The sequence below is a fragment of the Rhinolophus sinicus genome, linkage group LG07, assembly GCF_036562045.2.
Source record: "Rhinolophus sinicus isolate RSC01 linkage group LG07, ASM3656204v1, whole genome shotgun sequence".
In the NCBI taxonomy this organism is placed as follows: Eukaryota; Metazoa; Chordata; class Mammalia; order Chiroptera; family Rhinolophidae; genus Rhinolophus; species Rhinolophus sinicus.
In genome coordinates this window covers 112,537,669-112,563,118 of record NC_133757.1, presented here as the reverse complement: position 1 = coordinate 112,563,118, position 25,450 = coordinate 112,537,669, and the positions used below count along the sequence as shown (strand labels likewise).

Genomic DNA, 25,450 nt, shown 5'->3' with positions numbered 1-25,450 from the left:
TTCATTCATCCAGCAAACATTCGCATAGTGACTTCTTGTATATCTGGTGTTGGGCTAGGTCACGGCAACGCTATTTCAATCTAAAGAAACCCTTGGTTCAGTAGGGCATCACTAGTCTGGGAAATAACACATGAGAGATAAGACTATGATCCTGGCCCAATGAGAATTCTTACAAATGATACCATTCTAAACCTTTTACTTTTCAACTATTATTAAAACAGCATTATTTCCCATTCCATGCTGCTATTTGTTTATTTTCATTTACTTTGAAAAGACTCCCTTCCCCATTTTGTCTGAAATGTCACTCTTGTCCCTTCCTGGGTGAACCTCTGATTCCCTCCCCGCCCACCTTTCTTTCTCAGAACATTGGATTCTGCCAACAATTATCCCCCCTTTTCATTGAGTCATGGCTAATTACTCTTCGGTATTTATCTTTCATTCCTTCTCTTCCTCCTCCCTCCCGCCTTTCCTCCCTCTTCTTTATTTCTTTCAACCTCCTTTGGGAGGGGATGAGCTTTTCATTTTTTCTTAGACTATCAAGTTACATTGTATGATGGAAATCACATCTACCTACTCATGAGAGTCCCTTCAAATGAGAAAGGCCTTACTGTGTCTGAGTGATTGTGACGTCTTGAATTACAAACTCTAATAACTCCTAGTAATTACGCCTCATGTGCTGTGCATTCTCAGCTTCTCTTCTCAAGACCCTGGGTGGCTGACATAAATAAAAAGGATGTCACAGACCACAACTTTATCATTATGGCCTTCCTTGAAGGGTGAAATACGAGAGACATCAGCAACAGACCTAGCCTCAAACTAACAGATTTACGTCGTTATTTCCCAGACTTGGGCAGCTTCCTTCTAATCTAGACAGGCCCTTAGAATTACTGAAATGAGAAAATATTAATTTAGGCTCCATAAAAATGTCAAGTTCAATGATCAAAGTGCTACTTTTCAATTATATACGTAGCATTCCTTTTCGAGTAAATTTAAGATGATAAAAGTCACAAAAATAACAAGTGGTGAGATATTTGTGAAATGGCCTGATTATTACAAGGTCACTGCATAGTTTCCAGGGTTGGCTGGTCATTTCTGCTTTATCCTTCTCTCTTACCACCCTCTCAATGAGTGCCAAGAAAAAGAAACAGGATAGAGGTGAAGGACAAGAGTTGGTCTATTACCGGTTCAATAGGCAATTGAAAAGAACCCCATCCAGCTTTGCTCCCCGAAGCTATGCTATAGACAAGAACGATGGAGGATGAACTATAGTGAGTTCCCGTATCCCATGACTATCATACAGCCCAGAAGAGCAACCTACTCAGCGATGGTGAATAAATATTTCTGAAAGCCTTTTTCAAAATTCCCCTTGAATCTGAGAGTAGGAAGGCTTTCTAACTATGATTCACAATCCAGAAACCATTTATATAAAAAAAGATATACTCTTTTAAATAAAACCCACCAACTTTCTACATGCAAAAATGCCATAAGTTAATTCAAAAGACAAACTAAGAAAAAAAGATGTACCTCAGATCACAGATAAGGGCGCAGGCCTTATCTGATATCTAATTAGTTCCTAAATATTGGTAAGAAAAAGAACAGCCACCCAATAAAAGTGGGCAAAGAACAATATGAGACAGTTTACAGAAGAGTAAGTAGAAATAGCTAGTAAACATCTGAAAAATGTCCAACATCACCTCTAAGAGAAATACAGATTAAAAGTACAAAGATACCATTTTCACTTATCAGAATGGCAAGAATCCAAAGTTTGGTAACACATTCTCTTTAACAAGGCTGGGAAAACAGGCCCTCCTCACATACTCCTTGGGAGAGTGTAACGTGCTAAAACCCTGAGGGAGGGTGATTTGGCAATACCTTTTAAAATTCCAAAGGCATGTACCCAATGGCCCTGCAATTTCACTGCTTGGTATTTATTATACAGACATGTTTCACTTGGCTACTAAAGGACATGTACAAGGCTATTTATTGCAGCACCAGATTTATAGTAAATGTTTGAACATAACATAAATGTCTGTTAATAGGGGGATGGTTAAATATATGGCATTGACAATATATTTGGGATAATATGTTGGGATAATAGCAGCTATAAAAAAGAAAAAGAATGACGACATTCTATGTCCTGATACAGAAGGATATACTATTCACGGAAAAGAGTATGGTGCAGAAAAACCTTTCTGTATAGAGGGTTAGGGGAAGGCTGGGATAAAGCCACGTACGGGTATTTGCTTGTATATGCAAAAGGATCTGGGGAAGATTCACAAAGAACGAAGATGGTAGTTACCAAGAGTGGGTAACAGAGCTGAGAGATTTTCCTACTGTATACCTTTTAATATCATTGGATCTCTGAACCACATAAATGTATTATTATTATTCAAAACTTATTTAAATGTAAAAAAAATGTCTTTGTAACTGTGCCAATGTTCTTTGCTGAGAACATTAATACGTAAATCATTAACCTCAAGAATTAGGGAGCCTTGAGGGAGACCTGCTAAGGGTCTCTTTTGTAGTCTGTTCTCTCTTGCAGTTTCCTAATTGTGAACGATGGACCTTAAAAGTAGAAACCTCACCGCCCTTCCCAACTACCTTTCCTTACACTGGTATTACTTATAGACATACAAACATAAATCCAAGTATAAACTTCTAATGCTCAAAGCTCCTTTACAATTAGAAAACCAAAATGTATTTTCAAATAAAATACAGAAAGATTATAAAACCAATAACAGTATGAAAACAACTCATTAACTTATTGTGAAAGGTAAGGTTGTTTTGTTGACACTAAATTGTCACTTGGGTCAGGAACACTGTACAGATTCTCTGGAATTCAGCATATGTGGTATGTTACCTTTGGTTATGCAATGTGGTGACTCTACGGCCATTTTTCTCTATTCAAATTCAGGAAACCTTTGTGTAGTGTGTTGTACAATTAAGTGACCTTTTGGCCAAATGCCTCTTTTGTGTATTCAAGCTGCCTCTGCCATGTTCTCAATGGCTCAAAAACAACTAATAGGGAGCCATCACAGTCCTAAACGCAAGGGCTGGCTTGCGCACAAACCCTGGGTGTCAGCCAGAGGGTGGTGGTCATTCCAATGGCCCACAGTAACTTGTATGAAGATGATTTTTTCCTATTACTCATTATTAACATAATAGAAATGAAGTACGGGATTTCAAAATTATGGAGAACTCAGGCTAAGTGTGTCCACATACCTCCAGCAGTTACAGAGCCTAATATTCAAAACACAGCTGTAAGTAGTTAACACACTTGAGAAGCTTCTATTCAATGCCCCAGTTGAAAACTATCTTGAATCTGGTTTTTAAGCCTCTGAGGAGGTCGGACTCGGTGGACCCTGAGTCTGCCTGCATTCACCTTCAATTCACTCTTTGTGTCACTGCCCACATCTGCGGGGGGAACAGCCTGACCCCACTTCCAGGCTCTCAAACTAGTCTCAGACCACCTACAGCCTAGGATGAGAATGCGGAAAATCTGTGAGGACATAATCCACATTTAGCACAGATAACAATTCTCCACAGAGGGCACATACATTTCAGTCTGCATTTCAGAGCCTCTCTCATTAAGCCTCAACAAAAACCAAGAAACTAATTTCAGTCCTAAACATCTGCGCAGATTCTTGCTGAGTGCACTCTCTCAAACATAGGGATGATGTCATCTATTTTTGCATCTTCAATTAAAAAACCCAACATGTGGCAAGCACCTAATATCTATTTGATGGATGAATGAATAAGTGAGTGAATGGATGAATAAATGAACGAAAGGGAGATGAATTAGCCAGGGAGTCAAAATAGGGGAAAGGCAAAAAGAGGAGACCACACCTGAGACATCAGCTGGCCTCTCTTTGTATCTCTGACACCTCTCTTTGATTACACAGAAGCAGTATTACCCTTTCTCATTAAAATCCTTCTCCACATATAACGTTCTTTAAAAAAAACCAGAATCCACCAGAAAAATTTAATGAAGTTCTCACATGCATGTATTTCTAAAACATTTGCAGGTACAGAGTGGGTAGCCATTCTGTTATCTGGCCTGTCGCCAAGGCTGAAGCTAAAAACTAGATTCTACTGCACTTAATAAAGAATGTAATGTAGGAAACACTTTCCCACCAAATGTGGACAGTGATTATAAAGGTCAGCGGGTGCAGACATCAGGCACATTCTTTCCATACCATATTTAACATCACTCAGGAATGTTGGCCACCACCCAACTTAAGGGGAAAAGGAAACTTCTCACAAGTTTAAGCAGTTTCTGAGTTACATGAGGTTTTTCTGTTTTTGTTTTTCATACTTTAAATGGTAGAAAAGTAACAGTTCTGCCAAAGCTTTCAATTAATTTGTTAGCCATTTTAGAAGAGGTGGAAATCTTCCTCTGATGAAAATGCAGGCATATGTAATGCAAATAAATGGAAGCATTTAGTGCCATTGTGGGGTCCATGCCAGAACCCTCCGGCATTGCTTTGTTCTTCTTAGTATCCTTACTTCTTACTCTTTCTCCTTTTTGGATTTTCTCTATGTCACACTGTCCTAATTCACCACAGCTATGAAATTGCCATTAACTGGTCTCTCTCTCTCTCTCTCTCTCTCTCTCTCTCTCTCTCTCTCTCTCTCTCTCTCCATTTTAGGTTTCATGTATCAACACAGTGAAACCACCTAACTGGGTTTCAGAACGTGAAGCTCTCATGAAGTAATGACGGTCAAGGTGTACCGTAGCTATTTTGTTTCTTTTACGATGTTCAAGATATACATGATTTGAACAAATCCCCACAGTTTTAATGAGACGTAACTAATGCTAGAAGATTCTGATGATGTGAAAATGCGATTGCATTCAACTACATTCCCCAAGTTCAACTTGTCCATCACAACAGCAAATTGCCCACTGCAGGCACTTAGAGAGACGATGACTTCAATTCCATAGAACAGGCTGTACTCTCCTTCCTCCTGGTTTTCAAAATAGAATAAAAAATTATGATGCAACAGCGTTTTTTCCCTTACATGTTCCTTTGTAAAAATCCCCCTTTGAGTAATTATTTCATTCAAATCTGAGCAAGCACTCTTATTTTTGAGGGAGATTGCCACCAACTTGCCCAGACGTTTTGTTGTGGCCTCTATGGGGCCAAAAGCTCAGTGTTGGTGAGTGGCAGGAATTATGTCTTATTAGGATCACTAATTATTGTGAAGAGTCTCATTTCCAAAATCCAGACATTTTCTTCTAAGCCATGAAAAAAAGAAAAAAACTTTTGAAACCACCAAAATAACGGACTCACAAAAGTGTAAATGGATTGCAAGCTGGTATCTGTCCTGTGGAATGCATACCTGGTCTAAAACCCTAGGCAACCTCAAAGTAAAGCGAAACTAAACATCTGCTAGTAGTATTTCAGTGCACCCAGATTCATTATTCAGTTGCTCTTAGCAAAAATCCTTGAGGGGCGGTTATTTTTCTCATCTTATTCCTATTTGAAAAAACTGAAATTGGTAGAGTTGGGACTCAAAGCCAGGCCTTCTTATTCCAAATCCTCTTCTCTTTCCATGAAATGACAATGTTTCTTAACTGGTGCTTTGGACCTCAAAGCTGAAGCCAGTAAGAAGCCTGTCTATTTCGATCAGATAATGGAAACTATCCTTTAATGTGAATGGAGCCGAGGGCCATCGATTGAACCTTCCTACTCTCACTCCTTATGCTGTAACTCCTCATGATAATGACCATGACTTCTCGAGCTCTTGCTAGGCTCGGACTGCTGCTCTCAACACTTTCCATTTATAAATGTAAACCACTCTAGTATCCAGGCACGAGTTTTACCCTCATTTTAAAGATGAGGAGACTCAGGCAGGGAAATGCAATTTGCCCCGAATCACACCAGCTTGGAAGTGAGAAGTGGATTTCAAACTTAAGTGGAGAGCTATTCTAGATCTCTGAGCAGTGTGTGCATTGCAGAAAGGTACCTGGACAAACAGGATGGGTGATGCTGAAATCCAGTCCCAGATCTGCCTGGGGGGCTGTGCCTTCCCCAAGGCACAGCTCAGAAGGGACACTGTTTTCTAAGTGCACTGTGCCCTGGATAGGACCTGCTCAGGTGGCGGCTCCAAAGCCATGCTCTTAACCACCAGTCTACACTCTTAAACACTAGACTGCCGTCCCTAGAGGTAGTACCAGTTGAAAATATAAACTCAAAAGACTATTGATGAATATATGAATAATGTATAATATGTAATGGGTTCTAAGTTATGAAAGGGGAATGGGACTTAGCAGTATGGGGTAGATTATACCAGAACCTTCTCCAGCTGACTTCCAGGACAGCAAATCTCCATGGACATGACAGTGGCTTGTCTTTGTCAGACATCTGTCATGAATCTTGTTTAGAAAGAAAACCATACACTAACAGATATCTTTGTACAGTTGCAAATATATTCAAACACGCAAGTGCATTCTGCCTTAGTAGCTAGATACTAATGTTAAGATCTCTCAAGTACAAGTATGAGAATGACTTTTGGGAAATCAGCACTCCTTTCCCCGATTAGGACATTGTTATTGTTTACTTGCCCATGTTTTCAAGCTCTAAATAAAACACTACTCAGTTTTCCTCTCCTCTCATTAAGTGCTTATTTAACTAATTAAAATGAAATCTGGTCTTGGTGAGGGACCATCAGTGACACCATCACCAGGTATAACCAGTTTGAATATGGAACTCAAGTCTTTCCAGAGCCATTTACACCATGGGCCACAACACTCCACCCAGAATTCTCTTCCTGTTCTGAGGAAACCAGGTTTTCTGTGGAAAGTGTGATTACTTGAATCAGTAACACTTTGGGGCTAATTTCAAAGACATTGAATGGATGTCAGGGAACAATCATTCCTATTGCTACAATCCAGCCAACAGCATATATTTGTAAATTATAACCCTATGCATCACGGTGACACACTACAATACAATTGCCAGTGTAAATAATAGCTATTTCTATAATGCGTGGACTCCCCAATTTGCCCTGGTCCCCTCACTCCTCATTGTCTCCCTGACACTGGGGCTGAGGGCCAGTTTCCATTTATCACCCTGTACTCTTAGAAAACTACAACTGTTGTTCATAGTAACGGAATGTATCTCTATAACCATAAACTACATCTCTATCAAAGCTGGAAAAGCAAAAGACAGACTGAGAGGACATGTTTAAAAATAGCTGAAGAAAGATTTTTCTTCATGCAAGAAAGAATATCCCTAAGTGTTTAACATTTTAAAAACTTGACCTTTGTAATATAGGCAATATCCCTTTTCCCTCCATTCCCTCCTTCCCCTCTCCCATTCAAAAATAATCATTTGAGTTTAAAATGCCAGGAGTTATTAAATACCCAGGTACTAATCCCTCCTTTATTCAGCTAGTGTCAGGACCAGACTTGCCTGGGAAAACAAGAAATTTTTTTCCAGAGAAATTTCTCTTTCTGAGAGATATTTTTAGACCCTTCAGGGTATTTTTAGGACTGTAAGTCCGATACTTCTTAATGCTTGCATCTTCATTTTCCCTGTTAATTACAACAAACAACCTTATAACTTTAAATTCAACAACATTAAATTCTTAGTATGTGCATTCACACACTCATTTCCATAAACCTAGATTCTTCCTGAATATATACCTAGGCAACCTGGACAAAAGGCCCCCCAAGAACAGAACAGTTAAGCAGGCTTTCTCTCCACTTCCTACTTTGGATTGTCCCAGAATGAAATCGTAACACAGCACACAGAATGTAAAGGTACGTGAAATATCAAGGTACGTGGAACTGTTTAATTCTGTGTGTGATATAAAAATAATGCATTATTCTACTTCCAAAGAAATATGGACTAGTCAGGCAGTTTCACCTAAATTTAAAAAAACAAATGATGGCCTGACAATTTACTATCCCAGTTACTAAAACCAAACATTTTTCTTTTCCTTCCTTTTCGCTTCTGTGTCTTTTTCTTCTTTTTTCCTTCTTCTTTCCCTGCCTCCTTCCTTCCCTTCCTTCTTTCTAATGAGTATCTGCTCCTTGTGGGTGAGGTTGTTTTATCTTCACATTATTTTTACTTGGTTCATGCTGCCGTGATGGCGGCTCAGCAGATTTTCGATACTGCCACTGCAGTCAATCCCGACTTTGTTGAGTAGATGAAAGACACTTTCTTAAGAGAGGACTTTGGAAACAGCATCTTAATTCCATATTAAACCTGGCTGATGCTTTGGCTTTCAAAGGACTTGCAGTATCTCATTTGACCCTCACAACAAATGTGAGGTGGGTCGGGGGAACCATCCCCATTTTCAGATGAAAAACAGTCTCAAAGAAGTTAAGTACCACGGTCACACATTTAGGAGACAACATTGTTGTGTCTCTTTCCATTCCAGAAAGTCCTTCAAGATAGCAACCACCAAAAATGTTTAAACTCCTTCACCACAAATATAATTTAGAATGAAAGATAGAGAATTTCTTTCTATCAAACTCTTTCTGTCTGCCATAAACAGTTTCAAATAAAAACAGATATTCTCTTTGACATTTACATTTTATTGGAAGGACATTTCCAAGACCTCTTCAAAGATGATTATCTCCATTTACTAAGCTTTCTGAAAATATTCTCTCCCATTCTGTATGAGCATTACAGATTCTCTAAGACAAAGATCGAGCTGGCGAGTCATAGCAAGGAAAAAAAAGCATTCCTCTCAGGACTTTATAATATCCCTGTGCTCACCTAAACCTTAAAAAAAAAGTGGGTTATAAGCACAACAGAAATAGAACACAATAGAAATCTGTAAGTGGCCTTCAAAAGCACACGTGCTAACATTTAGTGTAGCTATAACATCCAATTGTACACAGTCTGTGAAAAACTGAGATGTCCCCAAAAAACAAAAGAGGGAGAGGTTACCTCTACTAGCCAAAGTTTTTATTGGCACTAAGAAAAGGGGAGCAGTCACACACAACTCATTATAGATATTTCTATCAAGAGTACAACCTAAATTATTTAAGTCGTGAAAAAGTCACGGGTGCTTCCTTAGTCAAACATGTCCTAAAATTGGCATCAGATGGCCAAGATTAGCAGGGCTCTGAAAAAGCAGCCCATAAATTGATGAAGCTTTTCAAAGACAAAACTACATGATGCCTTTATGACGACTCCATGGAATTTGCCATGAAAACGGGGAAAACTAGCTTTTATGGGGAGAGAGTGAGGGGGAAGGGGACAGTAGGCTCAGATGAGCAGGTGAGGGGCATATGGCACCCTCTTCCTAACACTCCTGCAGAGTCATATTTGAAAGGCTAGAGGTGGTCCAGGTGTAAAACACAATAGGAAGAGAGAGGGGTTTGCCATTCCTATCCTGAGAGGTAACTGAAGCAGGTGACTGCGGTCTGTCATGCTCAGTTGTGCCCTCCGATCAGAAATGCTCTGTGATGAGGCTGAGAGCTGAATTCTAGAGTGGGGAAGGCAGATGCCAACTCACTGTTCTGTATTCAGACCCCGACTTGCTCTCCATTTGCCTGTAGACAAGGAGCATTAACAAGGGAGAACCAGGGGAGTTACCTGTCAGAGATGCATGATCTATATTGTGGGGGGCCTGGGAGGATTGGGGGGCTCCCTGAGAGGACCATCTGCAGGGAAGGGAGTAGCCAGAACAACATCAGCCCTCAGACCCTCCACCAGCTTACTTCACGTCATCTGCTCTTTCTCTCATCACACCCTCCCTCCTCCCCACCACACACACACACACACACACACACACACACACACACGCACCCCTGTTATCTGCCCCTCAATGAGAAACTGAGAACTGTAGTTGAGGGGTCCCGCATCTGGGTATCAGGATAAAAGCAAGAAAGAAGCACTAATATTTTTACCATTGTGTTTAAAGACAGTGATATATTCCCACTGTTTAAACACTATATAGTGAACTATATATTTAACTGGTCGGAAGGCTAACAGAAATGGTATAAGACTTCGCACGATTTATAGTGACCCTGCTGCATGTAACAACAATGAATTCCTGAAATTTGATGGAAAATTCAGGACTGAGGAAGGTAAGACTTTAGGGTACTGGCTCTTCACGTGTTTGAGTCACAATCCACATTAAGGAGCTGATGAAAGTGGCAGGGCCTCAGTGCCAGAAAAATACACACTCCTAATTAATTCCAGAAATCTTATGTGTGATTTCATGTCAGTCAAGGACCTCCTGAAATTCTCCCTCATTTAAGTATCTCTAAAAGAAAAAATAGTTTGGAGAGCCAAACTATTGTAATGTTCCAATAAAAAGATCAATCTTTTTATACCCACAAAGAGAAAACAATCAGGTACTAAATAAAGTCTTTATGACGTTTCACACAATTTACAAGAATAACAATCAATATTGTACGTCAAATTTACATTTTTTTCCTCCTTTCATAGCCAGAAACTTTTAAAGATTGACCTCCTCCACAATAAACGTGGATTTTTGTTTATTTGTTATTATTAATTGTGTGTGTGGGTGGGGGGGGAAGGAAGTAGGGGGTGGAAACCCATACAAACAGGCTTTACCCTCCACACAAAGGTTAAGTCTTTGTCATTGTAACCTGGAATGGTTCCATATTGTGGCCTCAAAGACAGTTTAACTAGAAGGCTGAAAACGGGGAAAGTCTGGAAATCTTTTTTTAGGAAAATCCAAATTCATTTTCAGATCTCCTCCCTGGCATACAGAGTCATGGGCCTGTAACTCATGACAACACTAGCCAATCATTTCACAAGAATGACATCACAACATGGGAGAGGGTACAGAGCTGCTCTGCCTACACCCTTCACTCCACTCTCAAGACTGCATTTCTAAGATGGAGATTCACTTTCCCTCAATTTCCTTTAGATTCCCAAAGGATGCATTCCAATTTCACCTTCCATCTTTTTATCTTGCCTTTTACCCTTCTCTTTCCAAATTCAGTCCACCTTAAGTACAAATCCAAGCTCTGCTTGTTACTAGCAGGGTCTCCTTAAGGTAGACACAACTTCTGCAAGCACTCAGCTTCCTCATCTACAACAGAGGGAAGAGCGTCTAACTTACAGAGTTGGAATGAAAATCAAATCAGTGCTGTATGAAAAATTCTCAGCAGAATGCCTGAACCACAGAGGGAGTTCAGCAAAGGTTAGCGCCTGGGTCTGTCTGGTCTCTCTGTGCTAACTGTAAATCAATAAAGAACATATAATCAAGCATTAATAAACTAAGAGGACCACAATAGCAAAGACCTTTTTGAAATTTAGCTTTAGACACCACAGATTTGAAAATTTATTACAAAGATGCTTTTAGAAATAATGCATTTACATTCTTCATTATAGTAATAGATGTGTGAATGTTACAAAAAGCCAGTGGCGTGAAAGAGAGTAAATGAATTAGTGACTTCTTCTTTTTATACTTTAATAAAGAGTTCACATTGTCAATTTATTAAGTCCTGCCTAATTTTATTAGAGGCTACCTTGGTTCCCAGGCTAACACAAAGATTTTAGAAATTTATCTGGACTTCTGAAATGTAAATCGTTTTCCTTATTAAGGAGTATTAAACGCAATCTAGAAAAAAACTGTATCGGATAAACAGAGTTCACTTTTTTTGTTTAGAGTGTAAACAGAGCTCAAGCCCTCAGTGTTGTTCTACTTGACCTTCCCTGTAGCAAATACTTGCCCAGCAAGCCTCGGAACAGAACACTGGAGCTGAAAGGGTAGGAGTGCATTTCACAGGCCTCACCTCAAGGGCTAGACAGCTATTCACCCAGCTTTGTGCAGCCTGGCCCCAAACAGAAAGGAGAAGAGTTGATTCATTCAAATGAAAATTGCTAATCCTGATCTCCCACGGAAAGTTAGAAGGAAACCTGACTCGGATCTCTGGACTGGATCCCACAGCTAGGAAACTTAGTTCCCTGAAAGGATGTGGAAATGACCTAACAGCAAAACTGTGAAATACCATTTGAAGCCAACCAGACGCCAGCGGCAATTTCAGAACACCTTAAAACATGAATAGCCTATCCTCTGAGCTCTCTAGAACAAACACCTGATAGGAAAGGGAAAGAAAGAAATGGGGAAGTGGGTTAATGACCTTTTCAGAGTTCTCTGTTTTAACTACAGCCATCCCTCCTCATCCATAGGGGATACGTCGAAGACCCCCAGTAGATGCCTAAAATCATGAATAGTACCGAACCCTATATATTCTGTTTCTTCCTATACATACATACCTATGATAAAGTTTAATTTATAAATCTGGCAAAGTAAGAGCATAACAACACTAACTAATAATAAAACAGAACAATTACAACAATATATAGTAGTAAAAGGTATGTGGATGGCTTTGGGGCCATTAGTAAGTAAAATAAAGGTTACCTGAACGCAAGCACTGTGATATGCAGCAGTCAATCTGATCACTGAGATGGACGTTAACTGACTGTCGGGTGGGCAGCACATATAGCATGGAGACAGCTTAGACACGTGGAGACGCTGGACAAAGGGATGACTTGTCGCAAGTGGGACAGAGTAGGATAGCGTTAGACTTCATCATGTGACTCAGAACGGCGTGCAGTTTAAAACTTAGGAAATGTTTATTTCTGGAATTTTCCATTTAATATTTTTGGACCATGGTTGACCCTAGTTAACTAAAACCACGGAAAGCAAAACCGTGCGTAGGGAGGATTACTGTGCCAGAACCACTGTTTCTAAGCTACTAATTCCTGATTGACTAATTAACTATTTATATCTACATATCTATATCTAAATCTATCTGTATCTAAAAATTAAGGGAAAAGGTGGCCCCTCCCCTGCCTTCTACCCAGGTCCTCTCCCTGGTAGTCCTATTTGCCGCTGACACAGAGAGTCACTTGTGCAAGGAGAGAGAGAAGAGGAGGAGAGAGAAGAGAGAGAAGGAGAGAAGAGATGAGAGAAGGGAGAGAAGAGAGAGCGAGAAGGGAGAGAGTACAGACGGCTCCTGACTGGTGATATTTCGACCTATGATATTTCGACATTATAATGGCACAAAAGTAATACACATAACACATTACATGAGACATTCCACACTTAGTTATAAAATAGTCTTTGAGATATGGTTAGCACGCTTAGCCCTGCTAGGGAACTTTAGAGTCCTGTGTAGAACACACGTCCACAGTTATCCCACACTAAAGGGTGCTAGTAGGGTTATGGGTCATGGCTGGCCCTGGGGGACGTTAATTCCCCAGCACAGCCAGCCTAACATCTGGGTGGACAGCCCCTGCCCCCCCAACATGCATGCATACATACATACATACATACATACGTATATACGAGTACAGACATACATACCAGTACATACATACATAAAATTGGCTTTGTGTTAGATGATTTTGCCCCACTGTAGGCTAATGTAAGTGCTCTGAGCACGTTTAAGGTAGACTAGGCTTAGCTATGATGGTCAGTAGGTTAAGTGTATTCAATGCATTTTCGACTTTTGGTATTTTCAATCTACGATGGCTTTATTGGAGGTAAGCCCATTGAAGAAGAGGAGCATCTGTACTGCTTATGGGCAGAGCTTTCCAAATGTTCATATCCAGGAAGGGAAAGAGGGAGGGACGAACGGAGGGAGGAAAAACAGTTGGTATGGAAAAACAATCTAAAAGTGCTGACCAAAAATTACCCGCTCCAAATAGTTTGAGTATTTGACTTAACTTTTTAAACCTGGTTAAATATCAAATACCCATGTGCTTTAACAGCACCGTTTAAAAGATGCAATGTCTCTGTAAACCGCAGAGCTCTGAGTTGCTCACACATTGGTGTGAATTAGTCAGAGCCAGTCCCCTCCTAACACCTACATGACATCATCAGCAACAGGAGAAAAACGGTGGGATGGCATCTATGAATGGCTCTTTATGTTTCCTGTATTTTACATAAGTTGTCTCACAGAATCCTCACAACGGTTACGAAGAGGTTACTAAAGCATCATATATAAATATATATAGATATAGATAGATAGATACAGATAGATAGATATATCTCAGAAAGGAAGAGACATTTCCCAAATTACATCTCTTGGTAACAGATAGGCTGGGGTTTAAATCCAGTTGTCTGCTTACTAAGGGATGGACTGACAAAGACCAGAGCCCCATGAGGGGTAGAGAAAACAAAGTTGTGCAAACAGCAGCCCTAGTGACTTTCCAATTTGTTTGTGGCACTGTCTGCCACTGAGCCATGAAGCACACATAGGCCCCTGACCTCAAGGTGGTACTGACCTCAGCTATTAGCATTACATACTGTCTAGTCCCAAATTACAAATTACTGATTTGTGCACTGTGAGACAGGATTTTGTGTGCAGGCCTGAGAACACAGTTTAGAATCTGATCTCTTCAGAAAATGGGTCCTCTCTGTACACGATGACAGCAAAACAGAAAGTGTAGGCAATGTCCCTAGAACAGGAAGTCAGCCTCAATCCCTCCGGCTTCTAAAAGGGGACTTGGAGTAAATTTTCTCTTCCCTACGTTTTTGAGAGACCAGTTTATGAAAACCTAGAAGATGTTAAAAGCTATCTTAAATCCTCCACAAATTCTGCGTCTTCATTTTTACAGCTTCTTTGTAGAGTAATGTGAAGTCTCAAGACAAAATGGGATGGGTAACTGAGAAAGAAAAACTACTCATTTATGCCAATCCTACTCATTTATAAGGATGCAAAAATTCTAAATATTAGCAAGTGATACTAATAAACATATAAAAACTATAATGTGTCATAACCAAATTGGATTATTTTATATATGTAAGTTTGGTTAAACACTTGAAAAATCAGTTAATATAGGTCACCGCACCAACAGCATAGAAGAGAAAAATCATACAATTACATCGATAGACATAAAGAAAGGCATTTGAAAAAATTCAGCATCCATATATAATTAAAAACTTTTGGCACACTAGGAATAAGAACTCCTTCAAATAAAAAAATAAAAAAAACATTATCTGCAAATCACTACAAGTGATGAACAAAGGTTGAAAGTCTTTCTTTTGATACCTAGAAAGGGACAACAATATGTACAATCCCAGCACATTTATTCAACATTATACAATTTGCTTGTGCAAATAAGAAAAAAAAAATTTTTTTAAGCATAAAGATCAGAAGAGAAGAAATGAAACTGTCAATATTCTCAGATTACTATTGTGTATGTAGAAAATACCAAAGAATCTACAGATAAATTACTAGAATTCATTTCACAAGTTAGCTATGTTATGGATACAAGGTCAATATTTAAAAAAAAACCACATACACAACTGAAAAAACAACAACTATATTTCTACAGGTCAGCAAAAAAATAGAATTAGAAAATGAAAATTTAAAAAGACACACTATATAGTAGAATGAAAAAATATGAAATATCTAGGAATAAATCTAATAAAAGAAGTGTAAGACCTCTACACAAAAAGTTGTGAAACATCATTGAGAGAAATTTTAAAAGATCTAAATAGAGGAACATACCATGTTCATGGACCAGAATACTCAATAGTATAAAGATACTAATTTTGCCCAACTTTATTTATAGACTTTAATCTCAATCAATGTTCCAACAGTTTACACGTTTTTGTTCCTGTTGTTGTTCTATTTTGGTGGGACTTAATAAGTGAAGTCTAAAATGTTGTGTAAATGTAAAAGACGAAGAATGCCAAGAAACTCTTAAAGAACAAAGAACAAGAGGCTTGATCTAATGAATATAAACTCTTATTACAAAGCTACAGTGTGGTAGTGATGCAAAAATATTCTAATGGACAAAAAGAATAGACTAGGGATTCCAGCAGATCAACAAACATTTGGGCACTTGATTTATGACCAAGGTAGCCCTGCAGAACAGAATGGATTTACCAATAAATCATGCTGGAGCAACTGGCTGTCTATACATTTTTTTTTTTTTTAAATAAAATGTGACCCCTATCTCACATAATATGCAAAAATTAATTCCTAGTTAATTGTAAATATAAACCTGGGGGGATAAAACTGAAAAGATTCTATAATAGAAAATAATATAGAGGAATACCTTTACAACTTCAGAGTAGGAAAAGACTTCTTGAACCGGATACAATAGAACACTAACCGCAATGGAAATAGAATCTACAAAGGACTTAGACATTAAAATTAAGAAGCTCTGTTGATCCTTAAGAGAGTGCACACGCAAGAAACAGAATGAATATTTTGCCACACATATACTCAGCAATGAACTCATATCCAGAATATATTAGCAATGCCTACACCAGAATACTACCAGAATACTCAATATTATAAAGATACTAAAAAGACAAACAGCTCAATTGAAAAGTGGGCAAGAGACTTGAACAACCATGTCACAAAATACTTCAAATGGCCAATACACATGAAAAGGTGCTCAACCTCCTCAGTCAGGAATAAGGAAATTAACTCCACAATGTGCTATTAGTAAAAAACCCCAGAATGGTTAAAATTACAAAGACTGACAATGCTGGCAAAGGACATGAAGCAAGGGAAATTCCCATATGCTGCTGGAGGGAGTACACTGGTACCTGTATTTTGGAAGACAGTTTGGTATTATCTACTGAAGTTGATGAGACACATAACCTGTGAGCTAGCAATTGCTCTCCTGGGTATACACCAAAATAGAAATGCATGCCCACAGGCAAAGCAACAAGAAAGAAGAATGATTGATCATAGCTACCTTATCCATAACGCCCCTAAGTGGATCATCCAAATGTCCACCAGCAATGCAGTGGATCAACACGGATACATGACTGGGGTATACGCCGATAATAGTCGACTGTACAGCACAGGGAAATGAATAAGCTACAGTCACATGCAACAACATTCAAAAATGTCACAAACAACACTGAGCAAAGAATCCCAACATATGAATGCATATTCTGTGATTCCATTCATCCTTGCTCAAAAAAAACAGGCAAAGCCAAAATAGTGTGTTTAGAGATTTGTTTTGTCTGAAAATCTATAAAGGCATAAAACATCAGGATAGTTTTTCATTGGTTCGTTCATTTGTTTTCACCTTTAGGAAAAGGTCACAGGGGGTGACCTTTTGGCATTGGCATTGCTCTATCTTCTATCCTGGTGTTGACTGCAAGGTGTCACTGTGATAAATCATTGCACTCTGCATCGTTATTTTGTGCACTTTTCTGTATGTGTATGAAATTTTAGTGAAAGGGGGTAAAATAATAAATCAAAGGCATCTATAATAAAAGACATTATTTTGTCATACCTGTCTATTGCCTGGAATCAGGAAGGGAGTAACTTTAATTCTTTTTAAAAAGGCAAGAGTCCATATTGTGGCCCATTATTTTTTACAGCTTTTGCACTACCATGTTCCCAAGCACCACGGACCACTAAGCATTCCTGGCCTCATTCCCACTCATCTAGCATCCACTGATGAGTGGACCATGGTGCATTAGTCCAGTTGATGTACATTATTATATATATAAAGCTCCTGAGATCGTCCTGAAAATCTCCAACAATACCCAACACGTGAGCTTCCCTCCATTCCTCACAAGCTGATCTTTTCTTTCATTCTTGGTTCAAGTGTCACTTCTTCAGGGAATCTTCCCTTGTCCTCAGCCGCACCCCCATCCTGAGTGGTGTAACCAACATTACGGTCCTCTCCTTTGTATGTTAGTGCTGGTCGTTTTCATTTTGACCCACCTCCTAGATTTCTCTTTGGAGGCCGATCCTAGGGACTAGAGTCCCAGGACACCCTGTCCACCTGGCTTCTGTTGGGTTCCACTGATGAGAGGCAGTGGCAGAAGCTGAGAAGGTGAGAGAAGAGAAGCATGTCCTCCCCTTTCCCTTTTTGCTGTGGTCTGTTTCTAGGGGTAGCTGCTTCTCCAGAGGTCTAGCTCACATGGCCTCCAGTGCCATCATTCCTGCTGCCTAGGGTAGTGACAGTTCCCCACTGCTGTGCCTTTCACTGGCTCTGGTAACACTGCTTCCATCTTTCTCAGTTGTCCTTTCATTAAACTCCCTTCATTTGAACTAGGTTGGATTCTACTAGGTTGGTGCAAAAGTAATTGCAGTTGAAAAGGTTAAAAATAATTGCAAAAACCACAGTTACTTTTGCAACAACCTAATATTTTCTGCTGAGACCCTGACGAGTGGCAATTTTATATTAATTTATTTATATGATTATTTTATCAACGTCTGTCTTCTCCCACTAGGCTGTAAGCTTCATGACACTAGCACTTCAAAAGTTGCCAACAAGTATTTGTTAAATGATTTAGTGAATTAATGAACGCATGAATGAACTCATATTAGAATCAGAATATACTATACATAGTAACGAGGATTCCTAAAATATTCCTGCTACATTTGATGTGGCACCAATCTGTCAAAGCAAACATTTTTTTTCTCTGTTGGTTGAAAATAGCCTTTGTTGGAACACTTTTACTCATGACAAAAATTTCAATTAGTCTGGCAATAAGTATCATAGCTGTGATTTCTCAATTAAAAAGATATAACTTTATCTATCTGAAATGTCATCAATGATGAGATTCCGAGTGGACTGTAGTCATAGCTTTAAGAGTCAGTAGGAATATAATAAAAATGTTAACTAGAAAAAGAAGGCTCTGCATCTCTAAATTTTTCATAACCCGTTGTAACTCACTCTAGAAAATAAATAGTAGTTACATGGTGCAGGAGGGTTAACTGCAGGCAGGAAATGTTCCTTGTTAATACAATAAACTATCTACTCCACATTGTTGTTTTGGATTTAAAAGACAATCTAGGCTGGTCCCAATATCAGACATACAAGTTATATATCGATGCATATAGTTAGGCAACTTCTACAAAATGAACTGGAAAATTCTGACTCTAGGCCACTAATCAGAATTTCTAGAACCAGGTCTGCAGCTCTGCAGATTCCCTTCTCTTTTATGGTAGAAAAAGTGCAGAAAAATCAGATTACTTACAGGCGATCTGATGTACTACCAAGATCTTTCAAACAAGTATATGTCATACAATGTGACACTTGGATTTTAATCTAGGGAAAACTAGTTTATAAATTATAATCACAACTAAATACATACTACATCAAGAATGTTTTGTCCATAGCAGGGCTTTTTGAAAGCAACAATTTACCTAGCATGCAAGCTCTGGAGGGTGATATATTCTGAACTCTAGAGAGGTCAAGGGTCATCTTTTCTCTGCAGTCTCTTTCCTGGTTGAACCTCTCCTGTTTCTTCTGCTAACTTTTTCACTGTAAAAAGTATCCCACTTCTGTTCATTCTAACCAACAGGGAGAGGGGAAGGTCCAATATCTCTAATATGGTAGGCGTTCAAGATTATTTGTAACCTCTCACCAGGCAAACTAATTAGTTAATAAATGAAGACCTTTTTAATATGGCAAGACTTGGGGTATGGGTGTGATTTTATAATCCTGAATGATATGGCATGGTTTTAGTAATAGTTACAATATTAATCATACCTTGTGCGGGGGTTCTGGGAGGATGTGATTGAGTTAAAATAGTTAAAATTCAGTTATACCGCTAATTCTTTTACAACCAGATAACTTGCTTTGCTATGTCTAATTCAGTGCAACAGAAAAATTCCTTTTTCCTTATTCATTCTCTTGGGTCGTAACTACTATAGGAAATGACCACACCAGCTCCTTACTGATTGCTTCCCTGAAAACAAAAGAGCATTTTATACCTGATCCTGCCATTACCAATAAAGAGAATGAAGTAAAAATGAACCACCCCCCACCTTTCTTGCCCATATGTAAAGCGATATTGTTTTTAAAGAGGGGGGAGGAAGTACCGCATTCAATTCACAAGGGCTGATACTCCCTGCACCCGACTCGCTCATCTCCAGTCCTTTCGCCATCACCCACTTACGGGGTGCCCAGTCCACTAAGGGCCCCACAGCCTGACAGGTCAGAAAAGAAGCATCTCTTTCACAGTCTGAAAATCACGACTCCGGATGCGTTCCCAGCACCAATGTGGGGAAGGTGGCTCAGCCCGGAGAGCGGGCGGCGTCTCGGGTGGCCGCAGCCCAGGGCCGCGGGAGGCGCCGCAGAGCTCCGGCCCCCCACCCCTCCCGCGGGGACCGGCCGCGGGTCCTTACCCGCCAGTCCGCCGCCACCGCCTCCGTCGCCCGCGTGCCCCTTCCTCCGCTGCAGGATGAAGTAGGGGTTGGCCCTTTCGGTGACCCACAGTGCGTTGGCCAGCAGCACCTCTTCTGGGTTCACCCACATGTTCCCCGGCACCGCGGGCGGACGCACAAAGGGGCGGCGGGTCGGCTCCTGCACACACCAGCGCACACGCGCGCGCACCCCCGGGCACACGCGCGCCCGCCCGCCCGCTGGGTGCGGCGGCGGAAAGCGACCTCACCAGCGGACGGCCTGCGGCGCCGGGACCGCAACAAAGCCCCCGCGGGTGGCCCGGGACGACGGCGAGGACGCGGGCACCGCGAGCGGCATCCTCTCCGCCGCGCTGCCGCCTCCCGCGAGCCCGCGGCCGCAGACGCCCAGGCCCGTGGCTCGACAGCGCAGCCACAGCCCGCGGCGGCGGGAGGAGGGGACCGCGAGGAGGAGGAAGTGCTGTGGCTCAGGCTGGGGATCCGGCTCGGGGGCGAGCAGGGCTGCGGGCTACGCGAGCAGCCTCGGCCCCGCGGTGACGCTGAGCGGGGCTGGGGCGCGGCTACTCCCGCGGCGCCGACCGAAGCTCCGGGCCACCTCCGTCTCTAGCCGCTCAGAGCCCTTGAGGTCACCGCGCGTTAACACTCCGCGTCGGGGCCACTTGTACTTGCAGCAAAGCCCAGCTCCTCGCTGGAAGGACGCTCCGGACACTGCGAATGAATGACGACAGCGCGGCTCACTCGGAGCGAGCCCGGGTGACAACAGTTTTCACGGGCGCGGGTCCTCCGTGGGCTCTGCCTGCCGCGATCTGCCGCTGCGGCTGGCTTCGGGGGGACCTTCTGAGGACCTTGTGGCAAGCACTCGGCCCCACGCCCATCCCAGCTGGGAGGACGCCGCCAGCCTCCGTAGGGGGAGGTGTGTGTGTGCAGTGAGTGTTTATGGTTGACGCTCTGTGAGCTAGCGCCACCCCTCTTCCCAGGAAATGTGTGTTTCAAGGTTCCAGACTTGGAGCAAGATACTGTAGTCGGAAGTGGACGCAGCCAATGGCTGTGGATGTTTTTGTTTCCTGCATCCCTAGGACAAGTCATGTGCTAAATTTGTCACTGCCTGTAACCCCTCCCCCCTCTCCTTTCCATTGTAATTAAAGTGGCCCAGCTAAGTGCATTACGTCACTTCTTTCCTTAACCTGTGGGGCATGAGCAATAGCGAAGTTGGAAGCTGCCCAAAAGCTTAGACCAACTAACTCACACCACAGCTGTTCGTATATCAGGCATTTGGTGCTTGGAGGACCAGGCACGGCAGAATTCTGGGGTTTATCCATACTTAATAGATGGATTAAATTTTTTTAAAACAGCATTGAAATTAGAGACACACAAACCAAAGGAGCTTTATCCCTAGATAGTTTTGCTTTCTCCCCTAATACTTCAAGTCTCTTGTGGGGATCACAAGCCTTCTACCTACCTATCTGATGACATTTTTCACCTCTTTTTGCCTCCAAGAGATCTGCATGCAGATAACTCAGCAAAAAGGGGCTCCTCTTTCCAGATGGGAATTTACCAAGCTCTGCTTTGTCCTGGAAGTTGGACAACCCTATGGACTTTTCCTTTCCCCAAAGAGCAAAGCAGTCAAGAAATGAGACTTTCTTGGGTGAACTTCTAATTTTCTACTTACGTAGTTCTCACTTGGATGCCTTCAAATGGCCAGAGCATGTCCCAGCCATTTTTATGAGGCTACCCCTGCACCTGTTGGTGTCCTACTCGGTGGGTTCACCAGGAATGAAAGTTTCCCTTTCTTTTATCACACTGACTGATCTTCTGCCTCTTTAGAAAACATTTAAGACCTCCAGGCATTTATGCAAACTTCATATATTTAACACAGACTCAAAAATGTGATTTGGCACAGAACCTTCAATAACGAAATCTATTGCAAATAAAAATCAATAAACAATAAGATTGAAAATCATACATATGTAAAATTTGTATTAATATATTTATATATCTTAATATTTTTGAAGTGCTTCCATGAATATTCTTTCCTTTTATATAATTAGCATTTTTTACAAACTCTACTAAAGGGCCTTCCTTACTATCTTTTGGAGTATCCTTATCATACTGCTCTATGCTGGGCTTGACGTTTCTCCTCTATCCCTAAAATGTGAGATTAGATTAGCATTATGAAATCCATTAGTGCTAAAATGCTGCTTATTTATATAATTCATGCATGCATTCATTCAACCTGTAATTTTTGAATGCCTGCTACACTTAAGAGCCTGGGACTAACAAGTGCACAAAGCATTCAAAATCACTGCCTTCAGGAAGATTCAAATGTAGAATAGATAATAAAAACTAAAACAAATCTACAAAAACTTGTTTTGGGATCAAGATTGGATACCAAGAGGAAAGAGAAATTAAATGTCTAAATAGATGAAAGAGAGTGAGAGAGAGAGAGAGAGAGAGAGAGAGAGAGAGAGAGAGAGAGAGAGAGAGAGAGAGAAAGGAAGACAGGAAAGAAAGAGAAAATGTCCAGACCTTCACTGTCCAGTAGAATATTCAGAATGTCTAGTGTCCAGTGCTGTAGAAGAAGAGTGGCAATTGGGACAGGCAAGAGTAACATTGTTTTAAAGATCCGAGACTTTGCAGTAGCTTTGATATCTGATACAGAGACCTTCACAGTGGATCTGAGTTGCTAATCCTGCAGGAAAAACTAGATCAACCAGTCACCACAATGTCTACTCTGCAAGTAATAGAACTGATGATACAGATGCCACAGTTTGCTACTTTCAGTTTAAGTGGCTGAACAGCTCTGCAGCCAGGATCATCCTTATATACCGTGTGATTTGAGAGAAAAGATCCCTCAAGTAGTTGTGATCTACAGTAGTATTACCTTGCATCTGTTTGGTGAATCACTCTACCTTTTGAATTCTGAAATGCTCTGGAAATCAAAATGAACAAAACATTATTTCTATTTGTGTTGGAGAAACTGTGGCCAGATGACCTGTGTCAAATGCATCTGTGTTCCTGGAATGAAGGAAAGAAGACAGTAACCTCTGCAGAGGGAAGAAAATGAAGCAAGGTATTAGCAGAGATTTGTTTCCTGATTAACTGTTTGTCATAAAAGAAGGCAAATTTCAATGGCTAGGAAAGAGTGATAAAGAGCTTAGACCATAGGGAAGAGTAGGGGGAGACACTTTGCCTATTTCAAAATCTCCACTGCAAGTTCCCTGAAGGCCAAGACCAAGAGAAGTTCCCATTAAAACTCCAAGCTTCATACCCGGCGTCTGTACATGCCCAACAAGGAGCTGCTTACGTGACTGTTTAGAATGTCTTCTATACTTTAGAAAGGCTTAGAGATTTAGGAAGGAAAGGGCCTTAATAGACCCTGATTATAGTTAACTGAGCTCCTCATTTTATACACGAGGAAACTAAAGCTCAGAAAAGGGAAGGGACTCGACCCAGTCACTTGGGTAATTAATAGCAGAATTGGCAGTTGGTCTTATTATTTAGGAGACTATTATGGCCCCAAGTCTTCGTTGCAACTTTTCTTTCTTTCTCCACACATTGTATGCCATATTATGCTCGAGAACTAAGAGTCCATATGTATGTAATGCTTCCATGGCCATTATTTATCACCATGGTCTGAGTGTTAGGATCCACTGATTGGCTAGACCCTAGTCCCATCTCCGCCTTAGAGAGGTGGTGACAGAGGGCAGGGTAATGGGCATGGGGTAGTTCCCAAAGGAAAATCAGGGAACTGCTATCAGAATAAGGTAACAAGATTGTGGGCAAGCCTGCACAAGAGTCTACTAGACAACCTACTTTTGACAATTTGTTTTTAATGACTATATCCTCTTGATTGCAATTTTATATTAAATAATATACTTAGTTTTGTTTAGTGCTAACAAAGCTGGTGGTTTGATTCTTTTGATAATTAGGGTGAGAGGTCACTTAAGTTACCTTTTTTTAAAAAAAGAGGTTGTTGTAAGGCTCACATAGACCAAACTAGGACAGAAACCTTCAGGAAGCTCTGGGACGAGTCTGTTCCTGTCTGTCTGTCTGTCTGTCTGTCTCTCTCTCTCTCTCTGAATCTCTGCTTCTCTCTATAAATTTGTTCTAGTGTCTTTTCTCCATTGACTCACCTTGTTTCCTTATGCATAGTTTCTATTCCTCATCACTTAAGCATACACATGACTCACGTGAGCCTTTCTGGTTTTATCTTTCTAGCATTGCTTTCAAGCTGTAGCTCCTACCATTAAATAATACTTTACCTAGGTATTTCTTAGCTGTTATTCAGAAGAGGGAAACTGATAGGCTCACTTTATTTTTTTGTCCAAGGATCAAGTTGTGTTATTGCCCAGCCTATGACTGGCTGCCATTTGGTCAGCTCATCAAGACATGGCAGCTGTGTACGTATGCATCTGTTGTGCAACCGATACTTCAAAAATTCTAAGTAAAAGTTCATTTTTATTATAAAATTAGTCATTCTGAGAGTTGACCCATTACTTGGACTTCAAATACTTTACTAGTTGGGAAATGTCTGACGTCTCCCCTTTTTTACATAAGCCACTCAGGCAAAAGGCAAGAGCTCTTTGATGTGGTGTATAGTTGTGGGCTTTGACGATTATAACATAGTCTCCTCATTCCTCTTAGGGATGAACTTTTTTCCCACCGTCATGTTGTTCTTTTGCCAGTGACTCATTTGTCCATTTTCCTCTCTCATTAAAAACACAAACAAATTTCCGGTCAAAATGGTGGAGTAGGTAAATGTGGTGCTCACCTTCTCTCAGGACTACATCAATTACAACTAAACCACAGAACAACCATTACTGAGAATCACCTGAAGTCTAGCTAACCGAAGCCCTGCAACGACAGACATACTAAAGAAGCCACCTCGAGACTGGTAGGAGGGGCAAAGGCACAAAACGAGGTGGTCCCACACCCTCGTGAGGCCATTAAAAATCGGGAGGGATATATTGGTTGTGGAGGTCCCCCACGGAGGAACAAGAGGTCCCAACCCCACACCAGGCTCCCCAACCCAGGGTTTCAGTGCCAGGGACAAAAGTCCCTATAATTCCTGGCTCTGAAAACCAGCAGAGATTGTGGCTGAGTGAGACAGAGGGTGGCTTCAGTCCCCAGACTACCCTCTTAAAAGTCCCACGCACAGACTTACTGACGATTTACTCGCTCTGAGGTCCAGTGCTGGGGCAGCAGCTCAAAAGGTGCCAGGAACATACTGGGAGGAACTGAGTTGTCTGGCTTCAAGTGAGGGCTGGTGGGCAGCTTTCTCCCAGACGGAGGAGCTAGCAGAATCCATTATTTCACTGTTAAGCCCTCCCCTTCCCTGTGTGCAGACACCATATCTGAATCTCCATCCAA

At 41.0% G+C, this 25,450-nt stretch overlaps 1 protein-coding gene across 1 annotated transcript in view; it reads right to left on the bottom strand.

Annotated features, from left to right (window-relative positions):
- TBC1D9 (TBC1 domain family member 9) overlaps positions 1 to 21,236 on the bottom strand; it is an 85,642-nt gene extending 64,406 nt beyond the window's left edge. The window contains exon 1 of the mRNA XM_019730800.2: positions 20,066 to 21,236. Coding sequence (XP_019586359.2) covers positions 20,066 to 20,195 — 130 coding nt within the window. The 5' untranslated portion in view covers positions 20,196 to 21,236. The remainder of the gene's footprint in view (positions 1 to 20,065) is intronic.
- Positions 21,237 to 25,450: the final 4,214 nt, after the last annotated feature.